The sequence below is a fragment of the Labrus mixtus genome, chromosome 22, assembly GCF_963584025.1.
Source record: "Labrus mixtus chromosome 22, fLabMix1.1, whole genome shotgun sequence".
Lineage (NCBI taxonomy): Eukaryota > Metazoa > Chordata > Actinopteri > Labriformes > Labridae > Labrus > Labrus mixtus.
The window spans coordinates 12,209,607-12,226,968 of NC_083633.1; the positions used below are offsets into that span (position 1 = coordinate 12,209,607).

General features: G+C 43.0%; 1 protein-coding gene across 1 annotated transcript; it reads left to right on the forward strand.

The window, feature by feature from the left end:
- Positions 1–3,542: 3,542 nt before the first annotated feature.
- pim3 (Pim-3 proto-oncogene, serine/threonine kinase) lies at positions 3,543–8,700 on the forward strand. The gene is made up of 6 exons (XM_061029822.1): positions 3,543–4,224; positions 4,444–4,553; positions 4,713–4,763; positions 4,962–5,325; positions 6,258–6,434; positions 6,808–8,700. Exons 1-6 carry the CDS (start codon positions 4,137–4,139, stop codon positions 7,008–7,010), a joined length of 993 nt encoding a protein of 330 aa, XP_060885805.1. The 5' UTR covers positions 3,543–4,136; the 3' UTR covers positions 7,011–8,700.
- The last annotated feature ends 8,662 nt before the right edge of the window (positions 8,701–17,362 follow it).

Genomic DNA, 17,362 nt, shown 5'->3' on the forward strand with positions numbered 1-17,362 from the left:
CTAACTTGCATGCTAGACAAAAAAAAGAGCAAAGGAAACAGCCTGTAGTTCTTTTGTGCACTGACTGTGTGACTGTACATGTCAGATATCAGCTCTGGTTAATAGATTTTGCAGAGATGCAAGCCAAAGACACAGAGAACAGCCTTTCAGGATACATGATTCTGCAAGATATTGACCAGGTTGAAAATGTCCAGACAAACGCTTTGATAACCTTCACCATGTTTTATTGAAGTCTGTTAAAACTCAGAGGACCCTGACAGGAAGACACTGCTTTTGTCAACATGCCTGCAGGAAACATGATACATGAATATCCTGAACACATGTTGAGGGATCTAAACCCCAGCATGATCCATGACAAATTCAGGCCCTCAGAGTTCCCTGGCAGAGAGCACCAGCTTGACCAAGCTGGATCGATTTCAATCGGCGGCTTACCAAAATGATGTGGCCGCCAACGGACCAGCGTGACGGGGCTAAAAATAACTTCGGTCGACCCCGAGGCTCTGATGTGGCCACATACCCTCTGGTGCGTCTGGTTTTATGTGTCCCCAATGAAAAGCCATCAAATTACAGATGCAAACGCAGCCGGACCCCTCATCAAAACTATTTCAGCTCGCTGACACAGTTTGCTAAGGCAGTAATTAGAGAAAAGGGAAAATGGGAGGCATCCCAGGCACGCAGAGATGAAAGAAGACAGGGCAAAAAAAAATAAAAAATGAAGATGCACACAGGAGAGGAAGATGAAGGTGGACAGTGACAGCTCATCAGTGGGCCACAAGCCATTTGTATTATTTGGCTCTCTCCACTCCCTCGCTTTGACGTTTTCTCGACGTCCACCGAGCAGAGGATTGGTGATCGTAAATAAAAAAAAAAAAAAAGCCCTGATGATGATTTCCCATGAGAGCTGTGAACAACTGCAAAGCACGCGTTCGTATGAAGCCAGGACAAAACAGCTGTCTTAGCAGTCAGCACGCCTGGTTGGCAAACTGCCTGACTGCCTCACTCGCAACTCAACTGGTTCTCTTAAAGACTTAATCATGGATACTTTAGCTTGACTGGTTATATTTAAGGCTGATATCTTCTAAAATCTTGGTTTATATTTACAAAAAGACCGTTAAATACTTTGGATGATGGCACTGGGAGATCTATTCTGTGATTTTAAAAATGATTTAGCCTTTTTTCACTTGCACTATACTGTCTTCAAATGAGTGAAAATAACATGTGGTTATTTTGTAAAGCAGCTTCTTATTAAGGACAGACAAAGGGGAAAAGGAGTGATGATTATTATTTCTATCCATCCTTAGTATCTTTTTTCAGGGTTGTATGATAGCTGGGGCTTGTCCCAGCATGCGGTGAAAGGCAGTAAACACCCTCAACGGGACACAGCTCTATCACGGGGCTGACACTCAATATCATTCCAGCTGCTGCACCTCCACACCATTCACTCCAGCTCCGTTTTGTACACTTGCATTAAGTACATACCATACTCGTACTGAGGGCTACCCCAAAATAGGTTTTTGTGTTACACCTGTTGCATCTGCTTATGTTGCAGAATGGAAAGGATGCGCTATTTTCATACCTTTCTCTGTCATACAGAGAGTGCTCTTCCCAGCTGAAAGTGTGACTGCATGTGGAGTGACGCTAGAGAAGTGCAAATAAGGAGAGACCGGTTTAAGAGCGAAAGACATAAAAGCTCAATCATGCACGTAACGGCAACAAATTTGGTATTTAATTAACCTGAGCTGATCTGTTTGGCCTGGAAGAGGAAACACAAATACGGGCTGGCAAGCCAAACCTGCAGAAAATATACTTAACGCTTAAGAATTCAGACTATTATTTGTAACAAGCCGGTTGTATGGGTCAGACTGCCTTTAATAATAATAAACCCATGACCATAGAATTAACATACAGAGGAGGTTGAAGGTTTTTTTTCTGCAGGAAGTATACTTTTGCAGGTTGACCACATTTTCTTTGAAGCCTAATCTAATGCACCTGGAACTCTTTTTCATGTATGCAAATGCTTTATAAGATAAAAGGTAATCGACCCTTGAGGTCCATCCATAAACACCAACTCAATCACCTAACAAATACAATATGCCATAATGTATTTATATGTCCCATTTTCTTTGTGCAGCACAAAGCTTTTTACCTTTAATATGCAATGTGTCCATATAGTGTCGGTGTGCAGAAAACTAACAGAGCAATGCACAAATGTGTTGAGAGAATTCATTTTCTGGATGCATATAAGTGACACTGCATCAGGAACATAAAGCCGGGGAAATTATCATAAGGTAAATAGAGCAGTGTAGGTTAACCCACAGGCTGTCACTCTGCTCAAATACGCTGTGTGTGTGTGTGTGTGTGTGTGTGTGTGTGTGTGTGTGTGTGTGTGTGTGTGTGTGTGTGTGTGTGTGTGTGTGTGTGTGTGTGTGTGTGTGTGTGTGTGTGTGTGTACATTTACATAACTTTGCAGTTGGCAGGCCTATAGCACGATAAGGTTCCCTGGAACTATCTGATGCTTCTGTTTGGTCTGTGGTCACACACTCACACACACACACACACACACACACACACACACACACACACATACACACACACACACAGGTTATCAAAGGTAGCAGAAGATAAAAAGTGGAAAGTTCACACGGAGCCAAGGTCGTGTCAGATGTTTTATAGTAACACTGGAAAGTTAACCTTTTGAAATGGGACAGCTGGCTCCACAAACATTTCGCTATCTGATAAGGTTTCTATTCTTGTTTAGATGATTGTGGTGACACAAAGTTTTCATACTGATTGTATTTTTCAGAACTGCATTCATGTAAATCAGTCTTTTGATGTGATCTGTATGAAAAAGTCATCATGAGGTATGGAGACTAATATGCATGCATTAACATGCAGATTGTTGCCTTTTTAAGCAGAAATGTTTACTCCATTAGTTGATTGTTTCAAATCTGTCAAACTGAGTATGTTTTAGTTTGTTGGGCTGTTGATTGTGCCATTGAGGTGTTTCAGGAGAATAGGGTATATACCTTTTTTCAAAATAAATTTGATATAGGCTTTGGCTTTATACACTGTTTGCTCTACTTTATATATTCTGTGTCAGTTGTCATGTGTGTCTTGTCTCAAACTAGGCCAATTGTTAAAAAAATGTAAAATGTGTGGGCATTAAGTTAAACAATTACTCAAGTGGGTAATGCAGACACAAAGCAACTTTAAAGAGGTGATCAGAAGTTTGTGTTGGTTTACTCTATTAAGTGAACTCCTCCCACATACCATATACTCTGTGTCCGTCTCCCACTGCAGAGCTGCAGAGGAAAGGGGAGGAGAGGGGACGGCGCTGAATTGCCGCCACGTGCGCTCAAATGCCTGCTTTATTATAATAACTTTTTCTCGATTGGTCTAGATACGCAACACAGTATTTATATACGACATCTCATTGGTCGTCGCCTCCGAGTCGATAGTGAACACAGCGCATAGCTTCCAGACAGGGATTCTTGGGCGTCTCGTACTATGACAAAGTAGTGCGCGGTGAAAATGATTATTTAAAAGCAATTTTGGAGTGAAGGCAAAATAAAATGACAACACGTGCTCAGTGTTTGCATGTGAATAATTGCATGGTGCTAAATGTTGGATTTTCCCGGGCGTTAAGCAAACGTGTCGACTTGTAGTGGCCGCGGAGGGATATTGACATCCTACTGCGCGTCAAAATATTGGCTTGGGGAGACCGCGCCAAAGCTCAGACAGCGGCCACTCTTCAGGATAACAACACACTGCGGAGGGCATTTAAACGCACTCTACTGTTGATACGGCTACCATACACATCGGAGTGTGGGTTTTTTTTCATCACTTAAGAGGACTGTTTTCGTCTGAGTTTCTTGAGTCGATACACCTAAGTCAGCTTTCATGCCGGTTTTTGGAAAAAGATGCACGACTTCATGGTCGTGACACGACTTTGACGGGCGCGGTGCGGCGGAGCTGGCGCACTGCTGGACTGGATATATTATTCGCTTGGAGCCAAGACGGTCTGCACCATCATTTAAACAGCGCCTGAACTCACTTTTGATCTTACTATATTGGTTCTTCTGACTCTTCTGGGGGGGGTGAATAGGAATCGTCTGCACCGGTTTTTCAGCTTGAATATGTTGCTGTCAAAGTTTGGTTCTTTTTCGCATATTTGCAATCCTTCAAGTATGGACCATCTACCAGTGAAAATACAGCTCCCGCCGGGTAAGTTACAATCATAGACTGATGCGTTTTCATCGCATTTGTAGGGATTTAATTTAATATTAAGAACTGTTAAGTGGTTTAAGAATTGTATCCTCTATGTAGCCTATTTGTTTAACTGTTTGACCGGCTCGTAAAGCTGACGACCTGACATCGCACTAAGCGGCGGTCTCTGCTAAGAATTCTGCACTTATTTGAACATTTTCCACTTTTAACTTGCAGTTAAAGCGGAGAAGGAGCCTTTCGAAAAGGTTTACCAAGTGGGCTCTGTGCTTGGCAGCGGAGGATTTGGAACAGTGTACGCCGGCAGCCGGATCTCTGATGGCGCACCGGTAAGAACGTGAAGCGGCGTCTGTGTTTTGATCTTTGCATGTGCCGCCATCAAAGCCGGCTCGTCCTTGCTTCGCCTTTTTTGTCGGTACAAATGACTCTAGCGACATTGTTTTCAAGCGTTTGCTAACGAGATTTCTTCTTTTATTGTGTTATTTCAGGTTGCAGTGAAGCATGTTGCAAAGGAGAGGGTGACCGAGTGGGGCACAATTGTAAGTACTCATCCCCGATCTGTGTGTGTGTGTGGTTTGTTTTGGTTCCCCCCCCCCCCCTCCTCCCATGCCTGCTGTGGGGTGGGGGGGTATTGTGCTGTGCATGGATGAATAGCTGAGTATCCCCCCCCCCCCCCCCCCCCCCCCCCCCCCCCACCTTCAACGTATCTAATAAAATCTATTTCATCATTGTTATAGAATGGAGCTATGGTGCCTTTGGAGATCCTGTTGCTGAAAAAGGTCAGCTCGACGTTTCGCGGAGTTATCAAATTGCTGGACTATTACGAGCGCGCAGACGGCTGGCTCATCGTGATGGAGAGGCCGGAGCTCGTCAAGGACCTCTTCGACTTCATCACCGAGAAGGGCGCCCTGGACGAGGACACGGCGCGGGGCTTTTTCCGCCAGGTTTTGGAGGCGGTCAGACACTGCTACAGCTGCGGCGTAGTACACAGAGACATCAAAGATGAAAACCTGCTTGTGGATCTACGCACCGGGGAGCTCAAGCTTATTGACTTTGGCTCAGGGGCGATTCTCAAGGACACAGTCTACACCGATTTCGATGGTGAGTATCTCCCAAATCCTTTTCTTTTTTTTGCTATTCCATTAATGACTGTTCATGAGGCGGTAGGATGCTGGATGTGTAATTTGTTGTGATGAATTCATATCCGTGTGGGCTGGTTTGTGTTTGCCCTTGATGCTCCGCTGTGCTATATTCAGATATGGAGGCGTTCACGCGGCTGTGACGCAGTGGTCTGTTTTTGGTCGAGGGTTTTCCTTGCCTTGGGGGTCTTATCATTACTATACGGATGTACAATAATGCAGATAAATGGGATTCAGGATTCATGACGCGCATGTTATGTTTTCACGGATATGACTCACTCTTAGTTAATCCTATTTGAGGCCGTTTTTTTTAAATTTTTTATAGCGCTCATACTTAGCCCGTCTTGTGAGATGGGGGGGGGGGGGGCTTACTTACTTATGTTTCCGGCTGTTATTTTTTTGTTTCTAAAGGTTGACTCACAGTCGCAGGTTATGGTGTGTTAGGTCAGTGCCACGTAACATCTGTTTGTTGTGAAACCCGAGTCGGTGGTTCACGTGATGGGCTCACATTGCCTTTTTTTTTTTTTTGTTTGGTATCCAAGTTCCTCCTTCCAAGAGGGAGGGGGGAGGAAAAGGAGGGAGGGAGGGAGGGAGGGAGGGAGGAGACGCAGGCAGGTCACCCAGTTTGTGTTTTGTGGCTTAGAGAAGATGGAAAGCATTTCTACCATGACTCAGCCATTTTACACATCCACACATGAATTATTCTCAGCTTTTCTTTTATTCAGCGTCTCTTTGCTGTTCCTATGTTGTTCCTAAGGAAGCCCTGTTGACGTTTAATGGCACATTTTAACCCTTAATAAATAGAAACTTGTTCTTTCACACTATTATCACTACTGGAATGATCATCACTCAACATCTGTCCTTTTTCTTTTTCCTGTTTCTTTTTTTTTTTAGGTACAAGAGTATACAGCCCCCCAGAGTGGATCCGCTTTCACAGATACCACGGTCGCTCGGCAACAGTGTGGTCGCTAGGCGTGCTGCTTTATGACATGGTGTGTGGAGACATCCCCTTTGAGCAAGACGAGGAGATCCTCAGGGGTCGTCTGTACTTCAGAAGAAGGATTTCAGCCGGTATGTGAACCACAACAACCCAAATAATGCACATGTTGACTCTGTTGCCCTCTAGCTGCAGTAACTGGTACAGCACCAGAATCCATCTCTGGGTTTGACTGTATAATGACTCAGTTCACTTCCAAATAATACCTCACAATTATGATGGACTAATGGCTGATCAAAGACGAAGAAAACTGAGATTCTTGCTGTTATGATTATCAATGGTGCACTTTCCCATGGTGCACTTTGTGTAACAGCCCTAGTCATGTCCTAGTCCCACTAATGGTTGATTCAAAACAAACTGGGTCATATACAGTCAAATACAATGCAGAAAAACCCATTGGGGTTATTTCTATTTTATCTAAAACATTGTTTCTGTCTCGTCCTTCAGAGTGCCAGCAACTAATCAAATGGTGCCTGGCGTTGAGGCCTTCAGACCGGCCCACCCTGGAGCAGATTTGCGACCACCCGTGGATGAGGACGACGACGGAGTCACCCAAGTCACCGGAGGAGCCAGTTGCTGGCGAGATCCGCCTCAGAACCATCGACACAGACTCTTCGTCAAGCACAAGCTCGAGCAAGGAGAGCCTCTGATGGCTCTGATGGACTGAAAAGACTTCTCTGGGGGGGGGGGGGGTTTGGATGGAGGGAGTGATAATGGACTCATGGCCAACAGCCTGTGGCCCAACCGGCCCATCAGTGGCTTGGCGTTTCACTCAGCTGTTCTAGCTAAATGTACTTTAATTTTCCTCTTTTGTAGGGAATTTCTAATTTATTACTATTTGTTTTTTGCTTATGTTATTTCCCCTCTTTTTTTCTCTTTTATCATTATGTTTATTATTATTCTTGTTTCCTAATTGGGAACATTTTTTCTGTTTGGGCGGTCTTACCAGCACTATTTACCCCTCCCCCCCTTTTTTTGGTAACTTTATTTCACTCATTTTGTTACTAGGCTGGTATATGCAGCTGGCAAGGCCCTCCTATTCAGACATAGCTGCTCTCATAGAGCCCGGCGAAAAACCTTTTTATTTAAATGTTTTCATTTTTGATTTTGTAGTGCCTTTTTTTGGAAAGCTGCTTTTCTGGGGGCTTTCATCAACAACTCTGTTTTTTTGGATTTGCCTGTGGCCTGGTGGTGAAAGCTGACTGTGCTGTGATGGAAAGGAGGGGTGGAGGCTGTTATTTTATTCTCTTTTTTTTTTTTTTTCTTTTCTTTTTCTTTTTTCTTCCCTCCTTTCCATCAACCGTAGGCCTATCATCAGCCCCCAGCCAGAGGGTTAGGATAGCATTAGCTAGGAGAGAAAGAGGTGGGGGCTCCTCCTGACAATGGAATACTTGAAAAACACTCGACTCAGCTCTGTGTCGCTCTCTTTAACGCTGCTCACTCACTCTATAGCCTGAACAGGTGTTTTGGAAACTGGATCCTGTCTTTTCTGAATGTCTACAAAATGTCTACACACACACACACCTCCCCCCCACCCCCTCCCCACCTTTTTCTCCCTCTTGTCTCCCCATGCCTCTTACTGGGTGTTTTGGCCCTCTTGACTTTTCATTTTTGCCTCTTGCCATCTCACTGCTTGGACACTACATGGCCCCTGCCCCTGGCCTCCCCTCAGGGTTTGGGGTGTGAAATGCACAATCAATGCAATATTCATTGTTCAATTATGTCTTTGTTTTTTTTTTCAACAAATATTGTACAGTGTGTATTTTTTTTTTTCTTTTTGTGTGTACATTTTTTTTCTCCCCCTTTAATTTATTTCATAAACATGTAGACATTCCACACTCTGTGGCTATTTATTTATTTATTGTCTATGCTTAAAAGCCCCCCCCCTCCCCTCACCTTCAAATTTGCATATCCTACTTAGTCTTTGGTTTGCATTCCTATAACTTATTTTTACATTTCGACATGATTTTTTTTTTTCTTTTGAGATGTGGAGGATGCACTGAAGCAGTTGTCGATGTAAAGCAGAATAAAACAAGTTTACTTAAATTTGAAAAGAGCATTTGAATGTTATTTAACTACTTTAAAAAAAAAAAAAAAAAAAAAAGGTCTGTCGGTAATGTCGAACGGCGAAAGTATCGGAGAATTCCATCTGGTTTCTGTACTGTCAAGATTCATTTTAAACTCTATGGAAAGCTAGACAACAGCTTCCATAGCTGTCACCAAGCGTCATAATGGAGACTCCTCATTCTAGCTGTGTGACTTGTGGCTGTGAAGGATGGATATTGCTATTTTTTGATACAAAGTTTCAATTAAACTCCCATTTTTTATGTACATAAATAAGTGTGGTGTCCTGATCATTTTGAGCATGGTGTGTTGTCGTCACATGATCCACTGCATTCAACTTTTGATGAAAACAACACAATAAAGCAGTATGTTATATTCATATTTTAGAGATATACCATGATGCATGGTCACTTTCCTACAGAATCTCAACACCTTACATACACTCCAATGAATTCCTATTCCATATTCTTCATCTGCTGACTGCAATCCCTCGGGACAGGAGGCTGCGCCACGCTAATGTACATGTCAGATGTAGCACGTGGTTCATTTACACTTCTGACTGTAATAATAGCAACATTGTTACAAGCGTCACGACTGACAGCGTGGCTGAGGTGAAACATCACAGGAGCCATTAACCGGGTGACAACCTGCAGAAAACACTGCACACAAAAGAGGCAGATGTGACGAGGGGGGGGAGAGAGAGTTAGCTGGTTTGACAGAGGAGAAGGGAGGGGGGGGGGGGGTCAGGATGTTATGCATCATCACACCCATGCAGCCTCTTAAATATAACCAATTTATACATCCTGCTGCTTGCCTACCTTGTGCACCATCACATAAGTCATTCTGTTAGTGGATGCAGGAGGGCTGTGAGTAACAGGCTTATGATAGAGCATGAGTATGTGCGTTTGTATACTGTGTTTGTGTGTGTAAGTGTGTGTGTGTGTGTGTGTGTTTATGGGTGTTTCAGTAAGCAGAAGTTGGCAATGGGAAAGAGAGTGTTTTTTCTTTCAAGGAGGTGCTGCCCCCTCTGGTAAGACAGTGTAATTCGTTTTTTTTTAATTTTTATTTCATACAGTGCCAAATCACAACTTCATTTACTGAAGGATATCAAATAAAGAGCAGGTCGAGACTGTACTCTGCTGTGTTTTTTTTTTCAAGAGACTCAACAGTAATACCACAATACATTTGGCAATGGTGCCAAAGATAAACTTCCTTCAAACAGGCAGAAACCTTGAGCACAACCAGACGTATCTGTGAACGGCCATCTGCTGCAGAGTAAGCCAGAAAGCTTTTATTTCTGTCAGTTCTTTTCTGTCTATTTTTGTCTGAAGGATAGACATGAAAGCAAACACAATACAAACTGTACTTTGAGACCTCCTGCGTAATACCCTTATCAGTTTTTAAGAAGCTCCTTTGAAAGGTCGTACAGATGCCTAAACTTGTGAACTGTTTTCGACTGGCTGCTTACAATCTGACTTAAATGGAGACATATGGACACATGAAGACCTCACGAGGCAGCTGTTCTCTAAATCTTATGAAAACACTGATTTATACACTTGGGGGAAACAGTAAACTTTGAATCCTCTTTGGGATATACTGTATATCTTGATATATGGCAGACAAGACATGTAAGCATAACTGTTCTAATGATGTACTTTTTGGTCTTAGACTTTAGTTTTAGGACAAGTTCAAGAAGAACTGCTAATGTCTTCACATGACCCCATCTGTGATATAAAAAAAAGGATAAAGAGACGAGTGTAAATGTATTGCAAATACAGCGTGCCTGCCCTAAACCCGATCAGTTCAAATTAAGTTGTATGTTTTTCTGCATACTAATTGCTGGTCACAACAGTGACTTAGTGAGAACTTATGAGATCAACCAAGAAACTTTGATTTGACCCTTTGATTTCTTTTTTTGGTATGGCTTAAACAACCCACATGTCCAAATCAGGGAGATTTGGAGGTGCTCCAAAGTCAATTTTGACCACAAAAACCAAAATCTTAGCAAGTGTGTTTGTGTCGTTTCAATCAATCAATCTCCATTCATATAGTGCCAATTCATAACAAATGTTATCACAAGGCACTTCATAAAAAAGGCGGGTTAAAGACCCATTGTTATGTTATCTACAAAGACCCAACAATTTCTTGTCAACAGCTTACACTTATTTAAAGTCACAATCTCCTGAGGTTCAGATAAACCTGAGATGAGACCTGAATAGATGAGATGAGAATATTTTTACTTGTCACTCGCAAATCAGGCCTGATTCATGAGTGTTTTCTATCTTGAACTAAGATGTTTACCTCGACATGTCAGGTGAATGTGGCTTATAATAAATGCAATGAGATATTTTTGGTGAGAAATTAAACGAACGCGCTTGCTTAGATTGCAGTTTTGGCAGTGGTGTTACATTTTGAATGGGGCAAAGGTAGCCATTTACCTGTTTCCAAAACGTGCGCTAAACTTAGCTACCTAGCTTCTGACTCCAGCTTTATATTCCCCAGACTATGTGGTGTCAGTCATAGGTAAATCAAGGCAAAAATAAAAACATCAAGTACATTTCCAAATAAGTAGAAATGTTTTTGTGATGTCGTAAAATGATGCATAAATCTGAACCATTCACTTTAAGTAGCATGATATGAGAATATTAAACATTGTCCCACAGCACCTCCTTGTAATAAAACACAGCGCTATAAATGATTGCTGGTGTCAGACTCAATACGTTGACATCTGTGTTTCTATTTACATATCTGGTAATCCTCCATTGTCTGTGAGTCTCCAGGCTTTTTGACATGCAAATGACCAGCAACTTGTCTTCATCAGATTCCCTTCTGCTTAAAGGGAAGCCTCATCCAATCTCACCATGAAATCCTCATTAATTCAAACGGGGCATATGCCACATACTGTCGTCAGTTACAGTCTGATCCCAAAGGCGGCTTTGTATCATCCATCAGTGCAGCTCAGTCTATAAAGACGCAAGCGTGTCCCCACCCAACCTGTTAAAAAAGGTCAAATGGCACACATTAAAGGAACATTTGAATCTTTGATGGATAAACATTTAATTGGAGAAGAAAGAAAGTAACTATGGTTACGTGTACAAAGAGGTGGTTCTCATCATTTTACTACCATTTATATACAGAATATGTTGTTTTTAACCCCTCTTTGTCTTGTTTGACATTCCCAAAGTGGAGCGCAGGGGCGAGGGGGGGGGGGATTTATAAAGGGGCTTGTTAGTTTTGTCAGTTTGTTGTCACACTGAACTGCTTTTCTGTACCGTTTGCAGCCAATGCTTGAGATAAATATTAAAATATATAGGAATTTGTGTTGAGCGAGACTGACAGTGTGTTTCATGTGTGTGGATAAATGTTGATGTGTTTGGCGAGGGGTTGGTCATCTACCAGTATAATTACGCAACTGTTAAAAGCTTGTTAAGAAAACAAATTATATTTAATTCTATTTGTGTTGGATATGTTTCTAGTACCTAATCTACGGTGGCTGTGCTAATATTGCTGTCAACTTTAACTCTCATAGCTTTAACCCACGTCTTGACCATGAATATGAGGCTAGAGCAATTGGTTAGCCTAGCTTAGCATCAGTGATGAACTTCACAGCATCCTAAAGGCTCACTGTTTTTGACACAAATTATATAGTGAAACCATTTCTTGGCCAGAAATATTAATGTCCTCAAATCTCCATTGATTTCTTATCAACCCTCAACCCTTATGCTAAGCTAAGCTAATGTCTCACTGACTATTGCTTATATAGATTGCAAAGACATATTAGCGATGGCAATCTTCTCATCTAACTATTGTCAAGAAAAAGGACAAATATATTTTCTAGCACATGAAAACTGTTCTTCTCGGGAACAGCCAGTCAGTTATGCAACCTCGTGAAAAGTGGCTCTAAGAATCAAGCATCAGTGGTGCTAGACAGCGTTGCTAAAATGGCAAAAAAAATAAAAGAGGTGGTTTATCTCAGCCAGCATCATTGTGTAACAGCTTGGTAAAGGGCTAAATGATTGTTTTTATTTATTTGTAATTTAAGTACATACATTTGTGCGATAGACACTCAAGTTTAGTCGAGGTCACTACATTCAGAACTTTATTTTCTCTCTCTCCCGTTACTCTGTATTCTCTGAGAAAAAGTGCTGGCACGTTGAGTCTGTCGATGGTGGCCGGCATAGGTGACAACTCGACAGACACAGAGGAAGATGCCAGATGGACACGCGGCCTGAGGGCCCCAATGGGCACAGATGGGTGGGTGGGTGGCACCCACACAGGCAGCACATGCGGCAGTGCCAGCACCAACACTAGTGGAAAGAGAGAGAGAGAGAGAGAGAGAGAGAGAGAGAGAGAGAGAGAGAGAGAGAGAGAGAGAGAGAGAGAGAGAGAGATCACACTCCGCTAGTGATACTACACTTCACACTACTTCTCTCCATGAGTGTCCATCCATTGATGTGACCCTTTGATTGAGGACATGTATTCAACTGTGTGCATTAAAGTGAGTTTGTTTTCATTCTGTTCTAGACGACTACAACTTTCACCACCTTCTCAACACTGATGGGGAACAATACATCCTGTGAGTCATCTTTTTTATTTCAATTCGGTGTTTATACTTTTTATGCATGCATTTTTGTGACCCTCAACTGGTTAGCTGGTGAACAGGAAGGCAATGACGTTTCACACAAGCAGTCAGAAGATTGAATAGGTTGTTAAGAAATGTTCAGACATTGGAGGAAAAGAAAAAGGCTGAGTAAAGGGAATACGCTGTCTAAATGAACTCTACCTATATCTCTCTGATCACTCTGTGAGGGCACACGCTCTAGCTTCTCACTGAGGTTGGTGTTTTGAATCAGCTCAGTGCAGAGGCAGGTGTGTGTGTGTGTGTGTCACTGATTGGCCTTGGATTAAAACCAGGTGTGGGGAGTTTATATATGCTCTTGGACTTCCGTGTTCCGTGCTGGCTCATTATCTCACCTTCAGAGGTAGTGAGAGGTTCTCCCTGTAGTGTCTCTCGCGTTCATAAACACAAATGAAGAACTTTCTATATTTGTGTCCATTGCTAGCCTCTCAGTAAATACCTTGGGGTGCTTGGTAGTTTTGTTGATATACCCCAGACTTTTGTGTTGAGTGTTAAGGCCTCCCTAGCAGCCTACTCTCTCCCCTCCCCCCCAATCTATCGCTTTCGATTTCTGTGGTTATCCTTCCTGGATAACTTTAAGACACCCCTGGGTCCCACTTCCCCTTTCCTGACACACTCAAAGAGATTTACATGATATGTGACATTCAACCATTCAGACTTTTTTTTTTCTTCCATATGCTTATGGTGCAAGCTGCTATATGAAAGTGCCAACCTGCCTATCAGCATCCAGTCTAAGTCAGTCACACACACAGTCTCGTAGTCTTGGGTGTGTCTTTGGGAGAAATTTGGAGTTCAGGATCTTTCCCACAGACACTTTGGCATGCAGACTGGAGGAGCTAGGGATTGAACAACAGTGGACGACCCACTTGACCTCTAAGCCACAGCTGCCCTAGATGTATTCTTGCAGCTTTAAAGTGCAGTGACAAACCTTAACTTCTCTCAGTTGCTGGAAACTGTGCTATGTTACCAAAACCATATAATTCACAAGATTTCCAATATTGGGAATTTCATGGCTTCAATTTTCACGTTTTAAAAATGTAACTTGAAGGATCTTGAATCTTAACTGATCGTAACAATGCTGAAGTGCTTCAGTTTTTTTGTACGCTGTAGTGGTTGCTTAGGGTTGGAGGACGCCTGACTGACTGGAGGCCTCCCTGTTCTCTCTGTTGAGGGACTTTCCACTGGGTCTGGCTCAGCGTTCATAAAAACCTGTGCTGTTGCTAGAGAAGGAGTACCTGGGGCTGCCTGGCTGGTGGGAACCTGCTGCCGTCACCAAGCACCTTAAAGGAACTCATTGTTCTGGGTTTGCCGGGACGTGCCGTAAAAATAAGGACTCTGTGTTTTAGCAGACGTGAAAAGAAATACACACAGACAAGCAAAACACACACAGTTGTATAAAGACACAAGGCATGCACACAAGCAACCCAAACAGATCCCTCAGATTAAAATCGAAGCAGAGCTACAAAGGCTCGATCTGTGCTGCCGTTGCCAGGCTCCCGGAAAAACATCAACAACTGCAGATCCCAGCAGGAAGGCCGAGGTGACTGCAGCGGCTTCGTATTCCCCAAGATAAGTCGAATGGGAGCATGTGCGAGAGACAGAAACGTGGTCAGAGGGGCAGATGTGGGAAAAACAAAACGTGAGAGGGACAGTGAGAAGAAAGGAGGGCTTTACAAGTGGGAATTAAGACAGTGTGTGTGTGTGTGTGTGTGTGTGTGTGTGTGTGTGCAGCAGGAGAGAGTTGTTACAGTCTTTTATGAGTGTGTAATTTGATCAAAGGAATCGTTGACCTCATGTTCATTTCGCCCCTGAGGCTGTTATGTGTTTCTCCAGCATGATGAGAGGATCCTTTTCTGCTGATGAAACAGGACACTGTTTTGGGGAAATATCCGTCCTGAAGTAACACTTCTTGTTGTACAGCAGCAAGTCGCTGCAAACAAACAGTTGCATGTAGTTACAGGTGTGCTGTCGCATGAGGAGATGTTATGATGTTCTTATCCCTTCCTTGATTTTCACATAGTTTCACCGATATGTTGTCCTAGTAAGAAGGCACTGTGTCTCAGTGGTTATCACCGTGGACACACAGCAATCTGTTTCCATTCTCTTTGCTCTGTTTGCTCTGTGAGAAGTTTTCACCTTCTCACTTGACGCTCAGGTTTCTTTCCCACAGTCCAAAAAGACCTCCATGTCAAGAAGAAGAAGGCGGAAGGAGTGTGCCCAGTGATGGATGACTCCGACGTCGGAGTGTTTCCTTTTGGCACAATGCATGGTGGGACAGGCTCCAACCCCCTGTGCCCTCATAATAAACAGGTCGAGAGCGAATTGGCTGAATGTTCCCATGGTCGAGAGCGCGGCAGGACGACCTGTCAGTCAGGTTCTGTTGCGGGACCTTGGCTCTCGAGCGTTGCCTTCAACTCAAGACAAACATGGCCCCTGAAGATATCAAAAAATCAGTCGGGCAGTGAGCACAGATCTTCGGTACAGAGTCTGTTGAAGTTTAAAATCGGGATGAGTGACTGCATTTTCTTTCCTCCCAGTGACGTATGTGCACTGAGGCGTGAATTATGGTAACAGGAAAAAGAGTACAGCAATACTACTTGAATGAAAATGTACTTCAGTGGAAGTACAATTTCCGGTCAATGAATGTACTCAAGTAAAGAATAATGATTGATTGATTGATGCACCGGAGTACAAAAATTCCCAAAGAAAGTAAAAAGTGAAATTACTGATTTTACTGCAACGTGAGTAAATGTAATTTGTTACTTCCCACCCCCTGCATAGTGAACCATATCGCTGCTAGGAGACAAATATTTAGTTTTCAGCAGTTCGTTGGAGAAGAGGTCAAAGGAAAGTGATTATTGGTCTCCACCAATCTGCCATTTGCCCGCAGGCAAGGTAGAAATGAAGAAAACGAAGGCTTTGTGTTAGCACTGCATTCATAAAGGCAACTGTTTTCTGACCAACAGTCAACAAACGCTGTTTTAAAGTTGCATACACACTGTCACATTGTTGGTGGCCTATTTTAATAGCACTTGTTGAATTGATGGTATCAGTTGCTGGTTATGCAAATTTGACTCTGCTCACACCCATGTTCAACAAAGCACCGAAGGTCATGAAACCATTTAACACAGAGTCTCCATCACAGACAAGGGAGCTTCTTTTGCAGCTCTAAAACAGAATCAAAACCATTTTTTCTTTCACTTAAACATTTGAATACATTCTTCTCATTGAACTAACCAACTTTCATGTGCCTGTATTTAGATAGAACGGTTGATAGAGCAGGATATTTGGGAGAGAGTTGGGAATGTCTTCCGGCAAAGGAGGCCATAGTTTAGACTCTTAGTTTAGCCCTCTTGGAGAAATATAGCCTCCATATATGTGGTGCGACCTAACCACTAGGCCACCATCACCCCACAAACTTTCCTGTCTACATGAAGGATACCATTGTAAACGGTAAATGGACTCGTATGTAATGAGCTTGTATAGTCGTCTGACTTCTCAAAGCGCTTTTTATAAAACCACATGTCCCACATGTCGCCCTGAACACTACATTCACTCACTGATGGAGTCGGTCATCTCTCAACCAGCAGGTTTGGGGTTTGATCTCTAGCTCCTGGAGCCACATGTCCGAGGTGTCCTTGGGCAAGACGCTTAACCCCAAGTTGCTCCCGTTGCTTGGTCGGCGGAGTTGGTGTCGTCAGAAGAATACAACAAGCTCAAGCCCGTGTGACTCAAACTCACCAGAAAACCAACATCACTTAACATAAGATTGTGCTCCAACCTGGTTCCGCCCGTCGTGACCAAGATCAGGTCGGGTATCCACCGGCTAGTCTTTAAACCCCTTAGTATCATGAGAGGAAAGAGAGAGCGTTGCGTGACAAGTTCAGAGCTGTATTAAGGACAACAATATTTGCATGGAAATGGAGCAGGACATGAACCTCAGAGGAAAAGGAGTCTAGACTATACCTCCATCTCATGAGTACCAGAAAGAGAGGGACGCATGGCAGCACAGAAGTCCAGTTTGTGTAGACCTACATTTGGGGAAAAAAGTACTTTTTTTTTTTTTTGTGATGACTCACAGCTCTTTCATACAGCAGTCATGCTAAATGTATCACACTGCAGGCCCACGTATCTTCAAGCTGATGTTTCTGTTCCTGCACTACCTCATCTCTGAATTTGAAAGTAGATTTCCCATTTCTTCAAAATAACTTCCAAGACTTGTTCTTTCCGTGACCCACTTCTGTTACTCAGGCTGTCTCCTTAAAATATAAACAAGAATAAGAAGAGTGGCACACTCAC